The sequence below is a fragment of the Barbus barbus genome, assembly GCF_936440315.1.
Source record: "Barbus barbus genome assembly, chromosome: 34".
NCBI lineage: Eukaryota > Metazoa > Chordata > Actinopteri > Cypriniformes > Cyprinidae > Barbus > Barbus barbus.
Window position 1 is genome coordinate 27,728,712 of NC_136762.1, and position 21,297 is coordinate 27,750,008.

Below are 21,297 nucleotides of genomic sequence, written 5' to 3' on the forward strand. Positions count from 1 at the left end.
ATTTAGTCTAGAACTACAGTAAGATCATGTAGATATTTAGTCTGGAACTACAGTAAGATCATGTAGATATTTAGTCTGGAACTACAGTAAGATCATGTAGATATTTAGTCTAGAACTACAGTAAGATCATGTAGATATTTAGTCTGGAACTACAGTAAGATCATGTAGATATTTAGTCTGGAACTACAGTAAGATCATGTAGATATTTAGTCTAGAACTACAGTAAGATCATGTAGATATTTAGTCTAGAACTACAGTAAGATCATGATGATATTTAGTCTAGAACTACAGTAAGATCATGTAGATATTTAGTCTAGAACTACAGTAAGATCATGTAGATATTTAGTCTGGAACTACAGTAAGATCATGTAGATATTTAGTCTGGAACTACAGTAAGATCATGTAGATATTTAGTCTAGAACTACAGTAAGATCGTGTTGATATTTAGTCTAGAACTACAGTAAGATCATGATGATATTTAGTCTAGAACTACAGTAAGATCATGTAGATATTTAGTCTAGAACTACAGTAAGATCATGATGATATTTAGTCTAGAACTACAGTAAGATCATGTTCACACACAACGCTCTGCACTTACTCCTGATTTCTCTCAACACCAGAGCTGTCACTCAATACATCACAAACAGTAGCTGGTGTTACTTTTATTAAAAGTTGATAAATCAACTTTGGGAAAATTAAGGTCTCTAAGATTTTATGAGGTATTAAATTTTGTTCAAGATTTGTCCAAAGAGTTTGACTCCACAAAGTATGCATGAATATATTTATTTTCCTCCCCATGACTATTAAAACAGCAGCATGCTCGGTCCGCGAGATCGGTTCGGGGCGCGTACGGGTGCGACAGACACGGTTAGGTGATGTGACGCCCTCCACATGTCACGAAACAGATGGGGAAATGGGGAAATGTAAGTTTGCGGACTCCTGGTTGGAGAAGGATGAGTTTAAACAATGGCTGAAGCCTGTCGCTGCAAACAACCGTGGGGCCTACTGTACATATTGTCAAGAAGATTAGCGTAGCCTCGATGGGCATCAACTCTGTCAAGTCCCACATGCACGGTGCTAGCCACAAGGCTGTCATTCGAAGAAGAAGCAGCTCGACGTACATGTTTGTTTTCCCGATATCTGGGCTCTCAACTCCTGGGACACAGAACAGCTCAGGAGCTGTTGCATCACATCAAAGTAAGTGTATCTACCAGTCTACTAGCATTGCATTATGTGTGTGTGTGTTTGTTCAGTAGCCAGCACTTGTTTGTTTCAGGTATAAAAAAATACTGGTATGTTCATATTGTATTTTTGCTTTAGTAAATCTGAATAACAAATAGTTAAAATTCTAATAATTATTTACATAACACAACTCAATTTAATAATGTAAAGTGATGTGGTAATGAAAAGTGGGATATAAATAAATTTTGATTTGATTGCCTGTGTATTTCAAGAATAAACATTTAAGGCATATTTCCATTCACAGGAGTGTGTTGCAAAACTGAATACGAGGCAGCTTGTCTCCATCAGTATGGATGGCCCCAGCATCAAGCATGCAGAGCTGTATGGAGCTCAACTGGTCAAGGTTGGAAGCTGTGGGCTTCACACCCTCCACAATGCAGTGAAGGCAGGTTTACCATGTGGCAGCTGGACAAGCTCCTTCAGGCACTCCATTTCCTGTTCCACAATGTTCTTGTTGTGCTTGTTGTTCAAGTTGTGAACAGATGAGTGTTGCTCTTTGTGAATTAAGGTATGTTTTAATAAACCTTGCCTTTGGTTTAATTTATTATTTTGAGTTGTGTTTCTTACAAGCTTCTCTGAGTTCTGTTGTATGGTTGTGCTCTATAGATTTATTTGCAAACTACAACTGTTTATTAAGTTAAAGGTTTGTTGCTGATTAGAACTTGAAGTAGTGATGAGGTCTTAAAATATTTTGAGAATGTCTTAAAAAGGTATTGAAATTAACTTCAGGATTCCTGCATATAACCTGTACGGGTTACTTAAAAAATTAATCTGATTACATAACTCGTATTACTTGTAATGCATTACCCCCAACACTGTGTATATTTCTGAAGGTTTTGTTATCATCTGAAATGTGCTGTGACAGAGCTACTTATCATACAATCAGTGTCAAACATGCCAACGCACATCTGTATGTCATGTGTGATGTGTTTGGTCTGAGTTAACGCTGTCTGGTGTTTCTCAGCGGCGTCCACGTGTCTGTTCTCCCTCATATGTGCTCTGATTCTGGGCTTTCTGGACAGAAGAGCAGAGAAGATCCTCCGCAAGGAGCAGGGCAAAACCGGTGAGATGATCCAGAGCAGACGTTCATGAGTCTGGCTGCCCTCTGTCCCGTCAAACACTGTTTTACAGAAGTGTGTGTGTGTCATGTAGGAGAAGTCATCAAGCTGACGGACGTCAAGCACTTTCCCTTCTCTCTCTGGCTCATCTTCATCATCTGTGTGGCCTATTACGTGGCCATCTTCCCATTCATTGGACTGGGCCAGTGAGTTTCTGTCCTGTTCATAGCGAAAATCAACTGTACAGAATTTCAAATGGAGATCATATGAACATGCACTTATTGTGAAGGAGTGAGAGTGTGAGATGATGATGATGATGATGATGATGATGATGGATGAGTTTAAATCATGTTTGCGTTTCTCCACACACAGAGTTTTCTTCATTGAGAAGTTTGCCTTCACTACTGTCCAGGCCAGAGCCATCAACAGGTACTAACGCACACACACACACACTTTCCCCCAAAAAACTCACTCTGTATGATTTATAAGCGTTTTGAAAAGTGGAGACATGGGGCAATGTCCTCATAAGTCACCTTCACCTTGTAATACCTGTGTCATTATACAAATTTGTGTCCTCATTTGTCACAAAAACGCACACTCACACATCACACACACATACATCACACACTCTCACACATCACACACTCTTACACACACACACACACACTTGTTAAAATGGTTGTGTGTTTCTCTGGTTTTGACGAAAACAGACCTGTACACAGCACAAGCGCTGATTAAGCCTGGATGCTGGTGAAGCTGCAAGTGCAAAACTCTACATGCACTGAATGATTTTTGCTTGAATGTTTCATAACCTAATTGATCAAACAACACGACTTTAACACAACCTGACAGGTTCCATTATAAGCATACTATTGTGCATGTAAACACTCAATTACACTACTGTTCAATTTAATAAATATAAACAATAACAATAATAATATATTTTTATACATCAAGGACATATGAAGACATTTATAATGTTACAAAATATTTCTATTTCAAATAAATGTTGTTCTTTTGAACTTTCTATTAATCTGTGAATCCTGAAAAATAATGCATCACACTTTCCACAAAACTATTGAGCAGCACAACTGTTTTCAACATTGATAATAATCAGAAATAATCAGTATATTAGAATGATTTCTGAAGATCATGTGTCACTGAAGACTGGAGTAATGATGCTGGAAATACAGCGCTGCATCACAGAAATAGATTACTGTTTAACAGATATTCACATAGAAAACTGTGATTTTGCATTATAAGAATATTTCACTGTTTTAACTGTATTTGTGATCAATAAATGCAGGCTTGGTGAGCCTTCAAAAACATTAAAGTAATCTTACCAACCAATGTTTCCCAGTGAGTGTTAATGCATTAATGCAGATTTGTGGTGGTTACTCTGTGTTTGTTGTAGTATTGTGTACATCATCTCGGCTCCAGCGTCTCCTCTGCTGGGGTTTGTGGTGGATAGGATGGGCAGGAACATCTTGTGGGTTATGCTGGCTGTCATCACCACGCTCATCTCTCACATGATGCTGGCCTTCACCTTCTGGAACCCCTGGATCGCCATGGTAACCACCAAACTATCAGCCAATCAGCTATGAGAGCCAGTGTTACAGTAAATAAAGGGCGGAGTGACTGTACGCACAAAGTTATCACTTTGAGAGCTGTGTGTTTTCTAACGGCTCTTCAGGTCATTAAGGAAGTGTGTGTGTGTGTGTGTGTGTCAGTGTCTGTTAGGTTTGTCGTATTCTCTGCTGGCCTGTGCTCTCTGGCCCATGGTGGCATTTGTGGTGCCGGAGCATCAGCTGGGAACTGCGTATGGATTGTAAGTCTGATCTGACAGCATCTCCTGATGCTGCTGCGCATGTTTTGGTCCGGTAATAACGCCCTGATGTGTTGTACAGTATGCAGTCCATACAGAACCTGGGTCTGGCGCTCATGTCCATGGCTGCTGGAAGCATCTTAGACCTCAAAGGATACCTGTTCCTCGAGGTCTTCTTCATCGCCTGCCTGTGCTGTGAGTAAACACATATACACTACCAGTCAAACGTTTTGAACAGTAAGATTTTTAAAGCTCACAAAGCCTGCATTTATTTGTTAAAAAATACAGCAAAAACAGTAATATTTTGAAATATTTTTACCATTTAAAATAACTGTTTTCTAGTTGAATATATTGTAAACTGTAATTTATTTCTGATCTGCAGCTGTATTTTCAGCATTACTTCAGCGTCACATGATCTTCAGAAATCATTCTAATATACTGATCTGCTCAAAAAACAAAAAAAACAAAAAAACATTTATTATTGTTATTGTAATTATTACTATTATGTTGAAAACAGCGGAGTAGAATTTTTTCAGGTTTCTTTGATGAATAGAAAGTTCAGAAGAACAGCATTTATCTGAAATTGAAGTCTTTTGTAGCATTATAGATGTCTTTATCATCACTTTTGATCAATTTAAAGCATCCTTGCTAAATAAAAGTATTAATTTCTATAATTTCTTCTAAAATATATTCAAACAGAAAGTAGTTATTTTAGGTAGTAAAAATATTTTTCAATATTACTGTTTTTGCTGTATTTTTCAAATAAATGCAGGCTTGGTGAGCAGAAGAAAATTCTTTAAAAAACAAACATTAAACATCTTGCTGTTCAAAAACTTTTGACTGCTAGTTTATCTGCACAAACTGTGATTGTTGACCTCAGAAAGACAAATCGCCTACTGAGCTGCATTCAAATCATTCAACTTCCTGTGAGGTGTGGACACTTCACGATCCACACTCTTGAGGCGTGACTGATTGTTGTTGTGTGTGTGTTTCAGTTGCTCTGCTGGCAGTGGTTGTGCTGTATCTGTATGATTATTACAAAGGTAAGATCATTGTTCATTCCAGATAATCTCAGCCTGTAATGAGCCGTTCCTCACGTTTCCTTCACTTCTGTTGTCAGAGGGAGAGCTGAACCTGTCGGCCTCAGCACGAGCCAGCCGAATCAAGTCTGAGTGAGTCAATATAACACACACATCTCATACAGCGCCTCTGAGACACTAAAATATCACTAGCAAAATCAAGCATTTATGGAGCATGTCGATAGTTAAAGGAGTCATTAACTGAGAAACAAAATTTCCTTGATCTTTTGACATATAAGAGGTAGGGGTCGACCGATATGTGTTTTTCAGGGCCAATACCGATTATTACAGACCAAGTAGACCGATAACCGATATTTTGAACCGATATACAGTGCCCTCCAAAAGTATTGGAACAGTAAACACAAAATTGCTCTGTTGGCTGTGGAGTCAAGACATTTACAAATATGATTAAAAGATGAATATGAGACAAAACTACAGAATGTCACATTTTATTATTAGCCATTTCAACACACAGATGTTTTACCAGCTAAGAAGTTCAGCACTTGAAGGCCTGGTTTCACAGACAGGGCTTAGACTAAGCCAGGATTAGGCCATAGTTCAATTAGGACATTTAAGTGATTTTTATAAACGTGCTTAGAAAAAAAACAGTACTGTTGTGCATCTTGAGACAAAACAAAGAAACTGATATGTTTTAAGATCAGTCAGTGCAAGTTTCTTTCAGTTAAAACGGCTCAGACTTACATTTTAGTCTAGGACTAGGCTTAAGCCTTTTCTGTGAAACCGGGGGATAGAATTTCATACCTCTATCTGATGTGAGCATAAGTATTGGAAGAGTTGCCTCACAGGTCTTTCTAAGTGATCAGCTGTGTCCTGTTGCATTAATTCTTCAGATATTAAAAGCAGGGAATGTGTCGTATCAGTTATATCCATTGCTTCTGTATTCTGAATCTTGCATTCGATGATGCCACACACAAACCAGCATGAAGACGAGGGAGCTGACTTTGAGAGAAAAGCAAGCAATTTGGATGCTAAAAGAAAAGAGGAAGTCAATTAGAGCTCCAGCAAAAACAAAGGGCATGGAGAAATCAAGAGTTTGGAAACCACCAGCGACACCAGCAACGACCTGATCGGCTGAGAAAACAACAGTAGTTGATGACAGACAAATCATAAAAGCTGTGAAAATGAACCCTAAAAGACGTGTCTGTAAAATCACCAATAACTTCCAGAAAGCTGGGGTGATGCTCTGACAATCTACTGTCCTCAGGAGACTTTGACACAGAATTACAGATGCTTCACAGCAAGATGCAAACCTCTGACCAGCACCAAACATAGAAAGGCAAGATTAGAGTTTACAAAAAAGCACAAAGGTGAGCCAGAAGAGTTTTGGAACTGTGTTTATGGACCGATGAGTCAAAGATGAACCTTTATCTAAGTGATGGGAAAGCAAAAATGTGGAGAAAAAAAGGGAACTGCAATGATCCCAAGCATACAGCCTCATCTGTAAAGCATGGTGGAGGTGGTGTCATGGCATGGGCGTGCATGGCTGTCTCTGGAACAACTTTACTGATGACTTAATGTATGATGACAGTAGCAGAATGAATTTGGAAGGGTACAAAACCATCTTGCCTACCAATATTAAAGAAAATGCCACCAGATTCATTGGGAAGTGCTTCATATTGCATCAGGACAATGACCCAAAACACCCTGCAGTTCAGTCAAGGAGTTTATAAGAGCAAAGAAATGGAAAGTCTTAGATTGCCCAAGTCAATCTCCAGATTTAAATCTGATTGAACATGAATTTCACCAGCGAAGAAGACCGCAACTATTTAAATGAAACTATAACACTAATAGCCTGTTATAGACACACTTGGTTCAATAGCCTATTGAAATGTCACAATTTCTGTCATCCTAATCTTGGCCTATGTGCCAGTAATTTCCATTAGTTTTAATTTACATTGCAGTGCAAATGAAGGCATAAAACATTAATTTAATTGATCTTTTAATCAATGAGAGTTAAACTATTTTTGGCAAACAAATGGGTTTACTATTCAAATTAAAACATGGAAGAAATAGCGTATTGTGTGATTTATTCTTTTTAACAAAAGTTGTAATAATTGTTGTAGTAGTAGTATTACTAGATAAATCAAACTTTTATTTTGATGGGTGGCCATGAGGACCTCTTAAGTTTCTGTAGCCTATGTATGTGATATGACGATCGTTTTACCCAAATGAAACGGTCAAATGCTCATGAAGTAACTCTCAGAGCAGTTCTGGGGATGTTGTTCATGTATGTCCTCATTTAGTGAGATGGCAGATGCGGAAAACACTGCAAGCGTCGCGCACTTCAGTGTGCGTGTGTGTGTGTGTGTGTGTGTGTCAAAACCGCACGTCTGTGCCATTCGCATATACAGAGACATGCAGAACATGCAGAATTCATATTTAAATAGTCTTTTTGCGGCTTAATGTTTACAGATAGTCCATATCGCGAGTCGATTTAAATGCACTGACCTACTTTTGATTAATTCATCCAAACTTTGACAAATTCTGTGACTCCGCGTTCTACAGTAAATTCCATTTATATGACTGGATTCTGTGATTTCTTTTGTGTTTCCCCCATCGCAGAAACCATAAATAGATAATATTGAGGTGTTTTGCAACTTCAGTGTAGTGGATTGTGATTTATTGCAACTTGAGCAAAGTCTGCTGCTGCCTTTGAGAGACAACTGATGCGTGATGAAGCAGCAGTTCGCAAGCGCTTTTGGTGTGAAAGTGTCTTTAGTCATCCACGTTGATTGGTCGGACTCATGACTCCCAACAAATCAGATGCGCGGTGGGCGGAGACCACTCTAGGCCACAGAGTGGTGAGTTCCAACAGGCTGCATCAGAGCCAAATACCGCATTTCAAAATTAAATAATTTTATCGCACATTGTTTTTGAAAATGACCGATACGATAATCATAAAATGCTTAATATCGGCATAATAATATCGGCCAGGCCGATAATCGGTCGACCCCTAATAAGAGGTCATTGTACTATAAAAACATCCTGTAAGTTTCAGTACTCAAAACTTTCTCATTAGTCTAAAAACAGCTTATATTGAAGGCAGTCTGCCAAAACGACAGCTTGTGGAATGTTCTACTATCTGTTTAGCCCCGCCCACTGATTCTACATTGCTGCCTATTTAGCCCCGTCCACCAATTTTACATAGTCGTCTGTTTAGCCCCGCCCACCGATTCTACAGCACTGTCTGTTCACCCCCCCCCCCCCCCCGATTCTACAGCACTTACTGTTTAGCCCCGCCCACCGATTCTACAGCACTGTCTGTTCACCCCCCACCCACCGATTCTACAGCACTTCTTGTTTAGCCCCCCCCCACCGATTCTACAGCACTGTCTGTTCACCCCCCCCCCCCTCCGATTCTACAGCACTTCTTGTTTAGCCCCCCCCCACCGATTCTACAGCACTGTCTGTTCACCCCCCCCCCCCTCCGATTCTACAGCACTTCTTGTTTAGCCCCGCCCACCGATTCTACAGCTCTGCCGATTAACACATGTCTTGTAGATAATAAGAGAGCCGAACACAGGTCAGTGTTTGCGTTGCCTTCCTTCTGATGCCAACGTTAGGAAAGAGTGGATGAACTTTATTTTTAATAAAGATCCAGATCGCATTAGTAAGATTTACAAACAAGGCACAATTCGACGCTGGATTTTCAGAAAGATTGAAACTAAAAGACGATGCTGTGTGACAGATTCAGTGTTCCTCAAAATTAATAAAAACAGTGAAATGCAAACTCAGAATATTATCCAAACCTGCAATAATTAAATGTTAAATAAGACGTTCTGTACGTTCTTAAAACGTTCTGTTCTTTTTGGCAAACTGATGACACTGAATTTTGATGCACTGCCATAATAATTACAATTACAAAGTTAATAACTGTAAAACGCAGCGCTCGTCACTCACTATTTCCCCAGCTATCCAATCAATAGAGGAGGGGCGGGACAAATACCGACCAACCATCCTACTTGTACAACGACTGCCTACAACAATGGAGAAGTTAATATTGCTGGTTACTGCTTTTTTATGTTTAGTACAATTCTTAAAAATGAGATACTAGTAATATGTTGCAGCCGTGGATATTCCAAATCATCTGGAAAAATGCTGTGCCACCAAAGTATTCTCGAGCGCCACCAGGTGGTCGTTTTAAGAAGAACGCATTACATTTTTTTCAGGTGGCTAAAAACTCTTTGGGGGACATACCTTATTGGAGCCAAACCTTAGAAAGTAGACCAAAATATTCTACTGCGTTCCTGGACACGACATTTGCGTAGCTGAAATTCATAGGCGGGGATTATGCTAATTGTGAATGAGCATGCACAAGTGCCCTATTTACGAATGATTGGAATTCATTAACATACACATTTAACTATCAAATCAGAAGTTTACGAAGCGTTTGTGAATCCGGAGGAGAGTTTTCAGGAAGGTCCGTTTTATGTGCAAATTACTCTGAATTTACTCGTATATTTACTCAAGTTTCATGAATGCGGCCCAGTGTCTCTCTTCTGTCTCTGTCTCTGTTGAGAGCGGTGTTCATGCGTCTGATGTGCTGTGTTTCAGGTGAAGGCTCTTCACTGCAGCGCGTCTGATCTCCTTCACCTCGGGCCTTTCTGCACTGACCACTTTCTCTGACACGTCACCGGGCGCTTCAGACTACCCACAATCCTTCACTGAGCACCACTGGACCGATACACTCACAGCATCAGGATATGACAGATGGTCTTAAATCAGCTCGACATTATTTTCATTACAATTAAACGCATTTAAACCCTGCATTCTTGTCACGGTAATATAAAAAAGAAAATTACTAATTATATTTTATAAATTACTATTTTAATTATCTCATTGTTTTACTAATATATATATATGTAATTGTCATTTAATACTTGCAGTGTAATTTATTATGATTTTAATAATGAAACTGGCTAGATAAGATGATTTTAATCACTGTATTATTGCAGTAGTGGGCTAAATGTGTTTAATCATCTTGAAAATAATGTCCTAAAATAGGATTTGTTTTCTTAAAGCAATAGTTCACCCAAAGTCTCACCCTCAACCTTGTGTCGTCCCGAACCGGTATGAGTTCCTTTCTCTGCTGAACACAAAAGAAGATATTCTGTAGAATGTTGGTAGCCAACATTACATTCTAAATATATACACTGCCGCTCAAAAGTTTGGGATCAGTAAGATTTTTAATGTTTTTAAAAAAAGATTCTTCTGCTCATTTTGATCAAAAATACAGATTTTTTTTTGTGAAATATTATTGCAATTTAAAACAAGTTTTCTGTGTGAATATGTGTTAAACTGTAATGTATTTCTGTGATCTGCAGCTGTATTTTCAGCATCATTACTCCAGTCTTCAGTGTCACATGATCTTCAGAAATCATAATAATATGCTGATTTATTATCAATGTTGGGAACAGTTGTGCTGCTTCATATTTTTGGGGGGACCTGTGATATTTTTTTTAGGATTCTCTGATTAATAAAAAAATAAATTCTGTGTTACAACATACAATGCTATTCAAAAGTTTGGGGTCAGTACATTTTTTCATTTATTTAATTTTTTTCAAGAAATTAATACTTTTATTCAGGAAGGATGTGTTAAATGAATAAAAAGCCATAGTAATGACTTATATTGTTAGAAAAGATTTCTATTTTGAAAAAATGCTGCTCTTTTTAACATTGTAACATCAAAAAATCAAAGAAAAAATGTATCATGTTCTAAAAAACAATATGAAGCAGCACAACAGTTTCAACACTGATAATAAATCAGAATATTAGAATGATTTCTGAAGATCATGTGACACTGACGACTGCAGGAATGATGCTGAAAATACAGCGCTGCATCACATAAATAAATTATATTTCAAAGTATATTAAAATAGGAAACCAATATTAGAAATTGCAATAAGATTTCACAATATTAGTTTTTTTTTTTTTTTTGATCGAATAAATACAGCCTTAATGAGCAGAAGAGACTCCCTTAAAAACATTAAAATCTTACTGATCCCAAACGTTTGAGCGGCAGTGTATCTAATATATAATCCATGCTATGAAAGTCAATGGCTATAGTCATCTATTTGGTTATGGTGTAAATGTGCAGGCAGAGGTGTGGATCTAGTTGCAGGGTTATTTAATAAATGGAACAAAACAGCAAGCAAGAGCATTACATAAAACTGACTGGCGAAAGAACAAAGAAAACATCGGTTTGGAACAGCTTTTCTTTTTTGAGTGTACTATACCTCGAATGCATTCTTCTGTTGTCTCAGGGAAACACCATAAAAATGAATGAGCTTATTGAGCCTAGAAGCCCCTTCCAGTATTTGAGATGAGCAGAAATATTCAGGGTCCATCCATTGAGCAGTTCTCTGAACCCGAGTCAAATCCCCATAAGTTCATAACAGAGAACGCCTCTCGGACAAGACAGTTGTCAGACACAGATCTTGTTGATGTGTGAAGCACTTCTAGAGCAGTGCTGCTGTTGTCTGTGGTCACTAATGAACAACTAGCTCTTGATTGGTGAGTATTTGTGTACTGTCTTGTCAGAGAGGACACGTTTCACTCAATAGATTTAGATGATTTTAGCTCGACTCATAAGTGCCTCGTGCCTTAACTTTGATTGTTTTAATAATTCTGCTTTGTTTTGCACAGTAACATGGGTTTTACTTTACAATATTAAATGGGTTTTACAATATATTCTCCACAATGGAAAAAATTGGTTTAGCAACAATTTTCACTTAGAAATTGCTAGTAAATTTGACAAAACGATTATGTAGTAAAGTAACACATTGAATAAACATGCATTTTTGAAGGAGAAAGACTGGAATAGTATTTTCTTGTAATTAGCCTGGATTTTCAGTGTAATCCAGTATAACTTCAAAAATTATTTTTTTACAGGGCACTTCTCAAAATAATAAATATTGGGAATGGCATTATTTGTTGACTATAGGGTTTTTCTTGATGATTTTTTATTATTTTATTTTTTTATAAGCTTCTCAGTGCTTAAATTAGAATGGGGCTGATTGATCAAGATTGATTTTATATGCACGTATGTATCATCAAGAGCTTTTATATGTGTATTTTTACATGTCTTTGTTTCCAGTGTGTGACTTTTTATGATTTTTTGCACAGTTATATTTAGAAGATGTTACATTTTCCTTATATGAATGGTAGCAAATCCACTAATATTTTTGTTTCTAATCAGATTTTGTGTGAAATATGCTTTTGGCAGATTTCATGACATTCATATTTGTATTTGCCTGTATATTCTGTACTATACAATCTCTATATACTCTTTCTTTGTTCAGTTTGTATTGAAATGTCTGATCTGATGAAGTTCCAGCAGGTGTTTAAATCTCTGACATGAGGCCAAACCAACACTATATCCGTCTCCACTCTGTGTTTGTTAATGTTGGGTTATCTGAGTTCACTCTGGTTAGATGTTTATACTGTGGGGTTCTGGAGCTCAATGTGATAATAAAGCATCAGATGCATGGCTGTGTGTGAGCTGCACTTGTGTTGTGTCTCAGGGATGTCCAGCGTGTGCGTGTCCCTCAGCCGTCTGTGGACGACCGTGATCATCTGAAGCCTCTGTCTCCGTTTGGACTGAGGAACCGCTATCTGTCCAGGCTGGGTGTGCAGGTATCACTGGAGCATCACAGAGCGTCTGCTGGAGGTGGCTGTGGTCTCACGCAGGTTTGTTGTTGTGTTGGCAGATGCCGGATCACTGCTGCCCACATCTGTCTTCACTGGCCTACAGGAGTGTCCTCAAATGAGCTGTGCCTCAGTCTGTCCAGTCACGCTGCCAGAGAGAAATACATTTGGATTAATAAACGTTTATTTTTGCATGCATTTGGATGTTTTTGTTTGATTGCAATCCAGCTGAAGTCCATGAGCCTGTAGAGATGTGCAGTCTTATCTGAGAAGGCCCTGATCTCACTCATGGGCTCCTGACACAGATGCACAGACTTCATGTTGTTATAAATGCAGTCTCATGGCAATTCACAACTATTTTACATTTTGGTGAATTAGTGACTAGTTCATATGAATTTGCACATCTTGTGTTTTTGTGTGATCTGCTCACACTCCAGTGACCTTCATACTGCATTTTCTAAAAAATTAAAGTTTTTATTTATATGTTCAGTTTTTATTTTTAATTAGTTTTAATCTTTTTAGCACATTTTAAGGCAATCTACTATAGCATAAAACAGCAGCAAGTCCTCCCTGTTAAACCCTGCCTGTGCTAGTTGGCTGGTCTTTCTAGGTTTTTTTGTTTGTTTTAGACGATTAATTATCTGTGGTGAATTTTAAATTTTTTAGTAACACTAGTTGCTTATTAGCATGCATATTACTAGTACATTGGCTGTTTATGAGTGCTTATAAAGCACATATTAATGCCTTATTCTGCATGAGCAGATTCTAGATCCCTTAATCCACCCAACACCTAAACTTAACAACTACCAACCTTACTAGTGATAAACAGCACATTAGGAGTTTGAGACATTAATCCTAGTGTGACTGAGATGTCTAAACTCTGAACCCTGTTACTGTGGTGAAGGAACGGTTAATGACACAAAGACCCTTAAACTTTCAGTAACACTTTAGAAAACTGTTCTACACAGCACAGGAAAGAATGAGAAACACAGTAATAACAGTGTAGTAGCTGCTATTAACAACTCCAACTAATTATGAAGTAATAGCTTTCAATGCATTAGCTAATTAGTAACTACTATTTTTTTAACTATTTCCAAACTACATAGTTTCACAATTAATGAGAATAATTCTTAATGCATTAATTACTTCTAAAGTGAAAGTCAAGGTAACCCATGAGTAATAACTCAAGTATTACCAAATCCTTCAGAAGAAATTAAATTTAATTAGTAGATTAGTGATTAGCTAAAATGAACCAGAGTACTAATTACTAATTCATTAATCAGCTTCTTGTCAATAGTACTAGAATGTTAATATCATGTTGTTTGTTCCTGTGTGTGTTCATTAATAGTAAAGTATCAACAGATTTAAAAGGAAATTAGAGAAGGGAACTTTGCTATAATTGCTCAATGTCATCTTTGTAAATAGTTTGTCCATCATGTTAAATATATGTTTAACATTAAATTAGCCTACCGGCTTTTCAGCTATACTACTGTATTCTGTAAAACAATTAAAAAACAAACAGTTGGTCAATGGAAACTGAAATTAATGAATATAAAATACATAACCTGACATCCATACCATAGTTCATTAATGTGGCTTCACCCAACAGTTACGTACTTAATTATTCAGTGTCATTAATTGAAGAAAAGCAGCATTTGATTGATAGTCTCTAGCTGCAGCTGAGAACGAGACAGAAACCCTGATAACTAGCCCTGCTGCAGCGTCTGCTCGTGACTGATGCTGATGATGGAGTGTGATGCTGCGCGGACGCGATGGTCTGATTGGCTGGACGCTCTTGACGCGCTGTCCTGCAGCAGCGGCGCGGGGCAGACGCTCGCTCGCTCGCGGAGGTGATGCTGAAGACGCTCTCGGCTTCTCTCAGGTAAACCCGCTCTTCTTCATCTCCATCCTCATCCTCATCCTCAGCTCAGTGTCCGGTCCGACGCGGTGATGGTTCGCGGTGGCGTCGGGATCATTCTGCAGCGGTTCGTTTGCATCGCGTCGCGTGTCGAAGCGTCTCGCTGGGAGGCGAAGCAGAACTTTCTGGGCGGTGTTTCTGCAACTCTTCAATCAACATCCATTTATATTATCATTATTATTTAAACGAGCTGCATATCATCAGCACGTGCTGCTCAGGAAGTCAGTCGGAATAGTTGTATATAGTTTATGTGAGATTGAGATAACTCTGTTACCAAATTTTGGACATTATTTGTTTGATTTTCTTTCTTGCTGTAAACGTCAAATAAACATAAAAAACGTAAATTGATCACATTTATAACGCTTACAGTCAAAAGTTTTTGAACATTTCTGATTATAACTATTATTATTATTATTATATTGAAAACAGCTGAGTAGAATGTTTTTCAGGTTAGCCTGCTGTAATGCTATATGTCTGACACAGCTAAATATTATGTTTATGAACTCTTTTGTGATGTGTGATGATGCATTTCCACATTTAACACTATATATATGTGTGTGTGTGTGTGTATATGTGTGTGTATATGTGTGTGTGTGTGTATATATATATGTGTGTGTGTGTGTGTGTGTGTGTGTGTGTATATTGAAGAGTTCAGATGCAAAAGCCTCTAAGTGCCATCTGAAATGTTCTTCTAAAATGAGAATAGGTTATTTTCATCGCTATTAAAGTGAAATAACTGAACATAAATATTGGAGCCTGAGAAAAATGCTCATTTTAGAAGAACATTTCAGATGGCACTTAGAGGCTTTTGCATTTGAACTCTTCATATATATATTTATATATATAGTTAATCAAACACAAACTCAGTTATAAATGTACTTTCATCAAAAATGTAATGTACATTTATTGCTCACTTTGCGTTTGATTACAGTGCATTAAATTACAGAAGCCTATAGTGAACGCTGTTGTTTAAATGTTTCTAACACAGTGTCTTCCTTTCTTCTGACCAGCGTTATCAATCTCTCCATATTTTGTCTTTCTTTGTAAAGTCATACTGTAGAAACTCTATAGTTTGATTTTCTGTTGTTTTCAGCAGGATGCTGGGGAGCTGATGAGCTGTTTGTTAGGTGCTTGTCTCATAATTCCTCTCACACGATGTCTATCCATCTATCTGCCGTATCTGTCGCTAACAGCCCTCTATCTGCACTATATCACTGTACCGGCTCACACTTTTGCCCCATTTATTCCCAGCGGTGTGGAGTTAAAGAACCACTTTGCTGCCTTTATATTTGCATACATTTTGATCAAAACAATCTGTTTTCATTTCTTTTCACACAAATTGTGTTGCTTTATCAGTATTCATATATATATTTTTCCAATCATCATTCAAATATTTTCCAACAAGGACCTTTATTCTCTGTACCTTATATCAGTTATATTAGTTCTGATATTAGATTAGTTCTGTTCTGTCAATAATGTGAACAAATTCAGTCAACCAGTCCATCTTTTCCTTCATTAATGCAATCAGTCAGTTAGGATTGTTTTAAGAGTCTAAATATTGTTAATTTCATGCATCCATAACAGGCAGAAATACACAGGAAAAAATATCCCAAATACGTTCCATGTGATACAACCCGAATTCCGGAAATGTTGGGATGTTTTTTAAATTTGAATAAAATGAAAACTAAAAGACTTTCAAATCACATGAGCCAATATTTTTTATTCACAATAGAACATAGATAACATAACAAATGTTTAAACTGAGAAATGTTTACAATTTTATGCACAAAATGAGCTCATTTCAAATTTGATGCCTGCTACAGGTCTCAAAATAGTTGGGACGGGGCATGTTTACCATGGTGTAGCATCTGCTCTTCTTTTCAAAACAGTTTGAAGACGTCTGGGCATCGAGGTTATGAGTTTTTGGACTTTTGGTGTTGGAATTTGGTCCCATTCTTGCCTGATATAAGTTTCCAGCTGCTGAAGAGTTCATGGTCGTCTTTGACATGTTTTTCGTTAAATGAAGCACCAAATGTTCTCTATAGGTGATAGATCTGGACTGCAGGCAGGCCAATTCAGCACCCAGACTCTTCTACTACGAAGCCATGCTGTTGTAATAGCTGCAGTATGTTGTTTTGCATTGTCCTGCTGAAATACACGTCGTCTGGAGGGGAGCATATGTTGCTCTAAAACCTTTAAATACCTTTCAGCATTCATAGTGCCTTCCAAAACATGCGAGCTGCCCATACCGTATGCACATATGCACCCCATACCATCAGAGATGCTGGCTTTTGAACTGAACGCTGATAACACGCTGGAAGGTCTCCCTCCTCTTTAGCCTGGAGGACACAGCATCCGTGATTTCCAACAAGAATATCAAATTTGGACTTGTCTGACCATAGAACACTTTCCCAAGTTTTCGAAACAGTCCATTTTAAATGAGCCTTGGCCCACAGGACACAATGGTGCTTCTGGACCATGTTCACATATGGCTTCCTTTTTGCATGATAGTTGGCATCTGCAGATGGCACGGCGGATTGTGTTTACCGACAGAGGTTTCTGGAAGTATTCCTGGGCCCATTTACTAATGTCAGTGACAGAATCATGCTGATGAGGGATGCAGTGTCGTCTGAGGGCCCGAAGACCACGGGCATCTAACAAAGGTCTTCGGCCTTGTCCCTTACGCACAGAGATTTCTACAGTTTCTCTGAATCTTTTGATTATGTTATGCACTGTTGATGATGAGATTTGCAAAGCCTCTGCAATTTGACGTTGATGAATATTGTTTTTAAAGTATTCCACAATCTTTGTGGAATACAAATTCTTTCACAGATTGGAGATCCTCTGCTGCCCATCTTTACTTCTGAGAGACTCTGCCTCTCTAAGACATCCCTTTTATCCCCAGTGAAGACCTCGACTTAAATACAATAAAACTAAAAAAGAAAAGAAAATAACTAAAAATATAATAAAATACCTAACTACATAATACAATTATTGTTAGAAATTGCAACAATATAAAATAGAAATAAATACATTTATACATTTACAATTTTAATTAAAACAATAAGTAAACAATAAATAAACAATTATCTCCTGGCCAGAGGAGAACTGGCCCCCGACTGAGTTTCTCAAAAGGTTTTTTTCTCCATTCTGTCTCAGAGGGAGTTTTGGTTCCTTGCCGCTGTCGCCTCTGGCTTGCTCAGTTGGGGACACTTAATTTCTAGTGATTATCGTCAATTTGATTTTGCAGATAATATTTAAACTAAACTGATCTAGACAATGACATCTCTGAACTCAATAATGAAATGCCTTTAACTGAAAATTGAGTGAGTGTTTAATCTTATTATTATACATTACTGACACTCTATCCTCCAGCTTGATACTGTTAAGTGCTTTGACACAATCTGTATTGTTAAAAGCGCTGTATAAATAAAGCTGACTTGACTTGACTTTTATAGCTAATCATGTTACAGACCTGATTTCAATTAAATTTGTAGTTGATAAACAGGAAAGTGGGTTCAAGCGCCAGCAGAAGGCAGTGTAATGGAAGTGGTCTTTAAGAGAAGCAGTCTATCAGCGGAAGTTTAAAATCAGCTCGTAAGTGTATTTACTTGTCTCAGTGTTTAGCGCATTTGCCGTTGCTAGGAAACGCTTATTTTGTTTACTAGGATGAGAGTTGCTGAAATGGCGTTTGGTCTCGTACTGTATCGTGTATCTTGTCAGTGTGTGCACTTGCTTGGCCATTTGTAGTTGATAAACAGGAAAGTGGGTCCAGCTGAATTGAAATGATCATTTGTTGGTTTGGTATAATAAAGGTTATTATACCGCGGCAGCGGTCGCGGCAGTCGTCGTGTGAAGCCCTCCTAGTGTGAAGACCAAAGAGTGTAAAGACCATCGACTCTACCGTGCGACTCCACCGGGCAGGGACACCGGCAAGGGATAGTAGTAGCTTTTTATTTAATTTTTTCATTGATATGTTTATTATTGAAATGTTGTTGTTATATGCATGTGTTAATTTTATTTAATTTCTTTATTTTCTTAAATATGTGGGTAGATAGTATTTATAGAGTTGTAACTTTTTAGTTTTAGTTACTTTTTCTTATTTGTAAGTCGCTTTGGACAAAAGCGTCTGCTAAATGACAAAAGTAAAGTAAAGTAAAGTAATTAGTTGCTAGATGTTCTCCCAGCTGAATCTTTTCTAAATGTATTGCTTTTTCAGCCCTTTGTTGCCCCCGTGCCAACTTTTTTGAGACCTGTAGCAGGCATCAAATTTGAAATGAGCTCATTCAGTGGATAAAAGTGGATAATTTCTCCCTTTAAACTTTTGTTATGTTCTATTGTGAATAAAATATTGGCTCATGTGATTTGAAAGTCTTTTAGTTTTCATTTTATTCAAATATAAAAAACGTCCCAGCATTTCCGGAATTCGGGTTGTACGATCGAGATAAGCTTCAAGTCAAATGCATGATTTGATATGACAGAACCAAGCCGAGTATCATCTTTGTTTTTCTAAATTGCTTGGAGTGAATGATTATGTATCTTACATCTTATATCTGATCTAACAGTAAACTATCCCTCCAAAGCATCAGAACTGATGGCATCAGAGAGTTTATTTCTCGAGCCCCAGAAGAGCCTCTGCCCTTCATGAGCTGCTTAATTATAGATATTAAATGAACTTGCTATCTGCATGCATAATGCACATCTCTAAGGTGAACAGAGCCGTTTTCTGCCCTTCATCGCTGTCTGGTGTATCTGTAGATGTTTAGGGGATGTTTAGCTTTCGTCTCAGAGATGTTTACAGTCACACATCAGACAGATGCTTCTCTGTCTGCATCACATAAGTGTTGTGTGCATGTTCTGAATAGCAGTCAATGCATTTGCCATTCTGTGTGCATGACAGTGGAGTTTACTAAGTCAAGCCTCACTTTTACTTCAGTGCATCTTGTACTGCAGACATGGATGATTCCCCAGATCATGTGTAGTTGAGCAGAGTATACATGCTAGTTATAGATAGTTTATGTCTAGTATGTACATTATATTTTAAATATAATTTAAATTATTACAATAAGACAGGACAAATCATTTTAACTTTAAAAATTCAGCTTTACACTTATCTGTTGAGTTTTCAGCAGCTCTCGGGTTTTCTTCAGATCGAGCTGTATCAGTTTTTCTCTCTGCTGTAGATGTTTGTGAATGTAGACTTGAAGAATTACTCCTACAAGTATTGTTGGAGTAAATTGATTTCCAATTTTCCAATTAATGTCGGTGCCTGCAGATAAAGCTCTTTTCCCTTATTCACCGTTTCTCCTGTATCGGGTCACTGATAATAACATGCTTTCACAAATAAAATCAGCTGTTCTCTGAATGTGTAGAGCCGATAAAGGTCAGGACAACTGTTGGAAACGTAAAAAAAACAAAACACTTCTTGGATTTATTTCAGCTTTTGTCTGTTTTGACTGTTTGGACTCTCATTCTGACGGCACCCATTCACTGCAGAGCATCCATTGCTGAGACAGTGATTCAATGACACATTTCTACAAATATGATGAAGAAACAAACTCAAATGTAAATTTTTGGGTGAACTGTTCCTTTAATAGTTGGTTTCTGTGGGTGTTGTGCAGGGATCTTCTCACAATGCAGGTTTGTGTTATCGTCTTCTAAAGGACTGTTTGTTGTTCAATCGATATCTTGAGGTTGATGTTCAGTCTGAAAGCTCCTCAGAGACAGACAGATGAAAATATCACCTCAGTGTGCTCCAGGTTATTACCTGACCGCTAGTTCAGCACTGCATTACGCCACAAACCCTCTGAAACTATATGAGCTCAACCCATGAGGTGTGTGTTTTTCATGTGATGCTGACACAGAGATGTTGTTGTGTTCATTGCTGTTGTGTCAGATACTGTAATATCCTCATCTCCGTCTGACACCGTCAGCCTTTTCATTTAGTCCACGCGCACAGGAACATACTGAAGTGCTCATGGGAGGAATGAAATGAGTGGTTAAAAAGAAATGTAACACTTTCTTTTCAGGACTAATTCTCACTATTAACTAGTTGCATATTAGCATGCATATTACTAGCATATTGGCTTTTATTAGTACTTATGAAGCACATATTAATGCCTTATTCTGCATGATAATATTCTAGATCCCTTAATCCACCCCATACCTAAATTTAACAACTACCTACTGACTATTAATAAGCACCAAATTTGGAGTTTATTGAGGCAAAAGTCAAAGATATTAGAGAGAATTGGACCTTAAATTAAAGTCTGACCAATCACACCATACAGTTTTGCAGTGAATGCACAGATTACCTGTCAACAAGCATGCAATATTGTTTGAAAATAATTGTATTGCTTATTTTGTATTTTTGTTTTGTTCAATATGTAAATTAGTTTATCTGCAACTGAAAATTCTGTCATTTTACCATTATGTGGAACAACATGGAGGTGCGTAAATGATTTGTAAATGACATGGAAGGGGTGATTTACATTAAGACGAGTCTCA

The 21,297-nt window shown here is 37.7% G+C and overlaps 1 protein-coding gene across 3 annotated transcripts in view; it reads left to right on the top strand.

Moving 5' to 3' along the window:
- LOC306854384 (lysosomal dipeptide transporter MFSD1-like) overlaps positions 1–10,012 on the top strand; it is a 14,870-nt gene extending 4,858 nt beyond the window's left edge. The window contains exons 8-16 of one of the 3 annotated variants that reach the window (XM_079392339.1): positions 2,207–2,305; positions 2,395–2,506; positions 2,673–2,729; positions 3,715–3,871; positions 4,031–4,128; positions 4,208–4,320; positions 5,121–5,168; positions 5,246–5,297; positions 9,780–10,012. In XM_079392339.1, coding sequence (XP_079248465.1) covers positions 2,207–2,305; positions 2,395–2,506; positions 2,673–2,729; positions 3,715–3,871; positions 4,031–4,128; positions 4,208–4,320; positions 5,121–5,168; positions 5,246–5,297; positions 9,780–9,783 — 740 coding nt within the window. In that variant the 3' untranslated portion in view covers positions 9,784–10,012. Of the gene's footprint in view, positions 1–2,206; positions 2,306–2,394; positions 2,507–2,672; positions 2,730–3,714; positions 3,872–4,030; positions 4,129–4,207; positions 4,321–5,120; positions 5,169–5,245; positions 5,298–6,144; positions 7,230–9,779 lie in introns of those variants that run through there. The other 2 variants (XM_079392338.1, XR_013782834.1) reach the window with 2 other exon arrangements.
- The last annotated feature ends 11,285 nt before the right edge of the window (positions 10,013–21,297 follow it).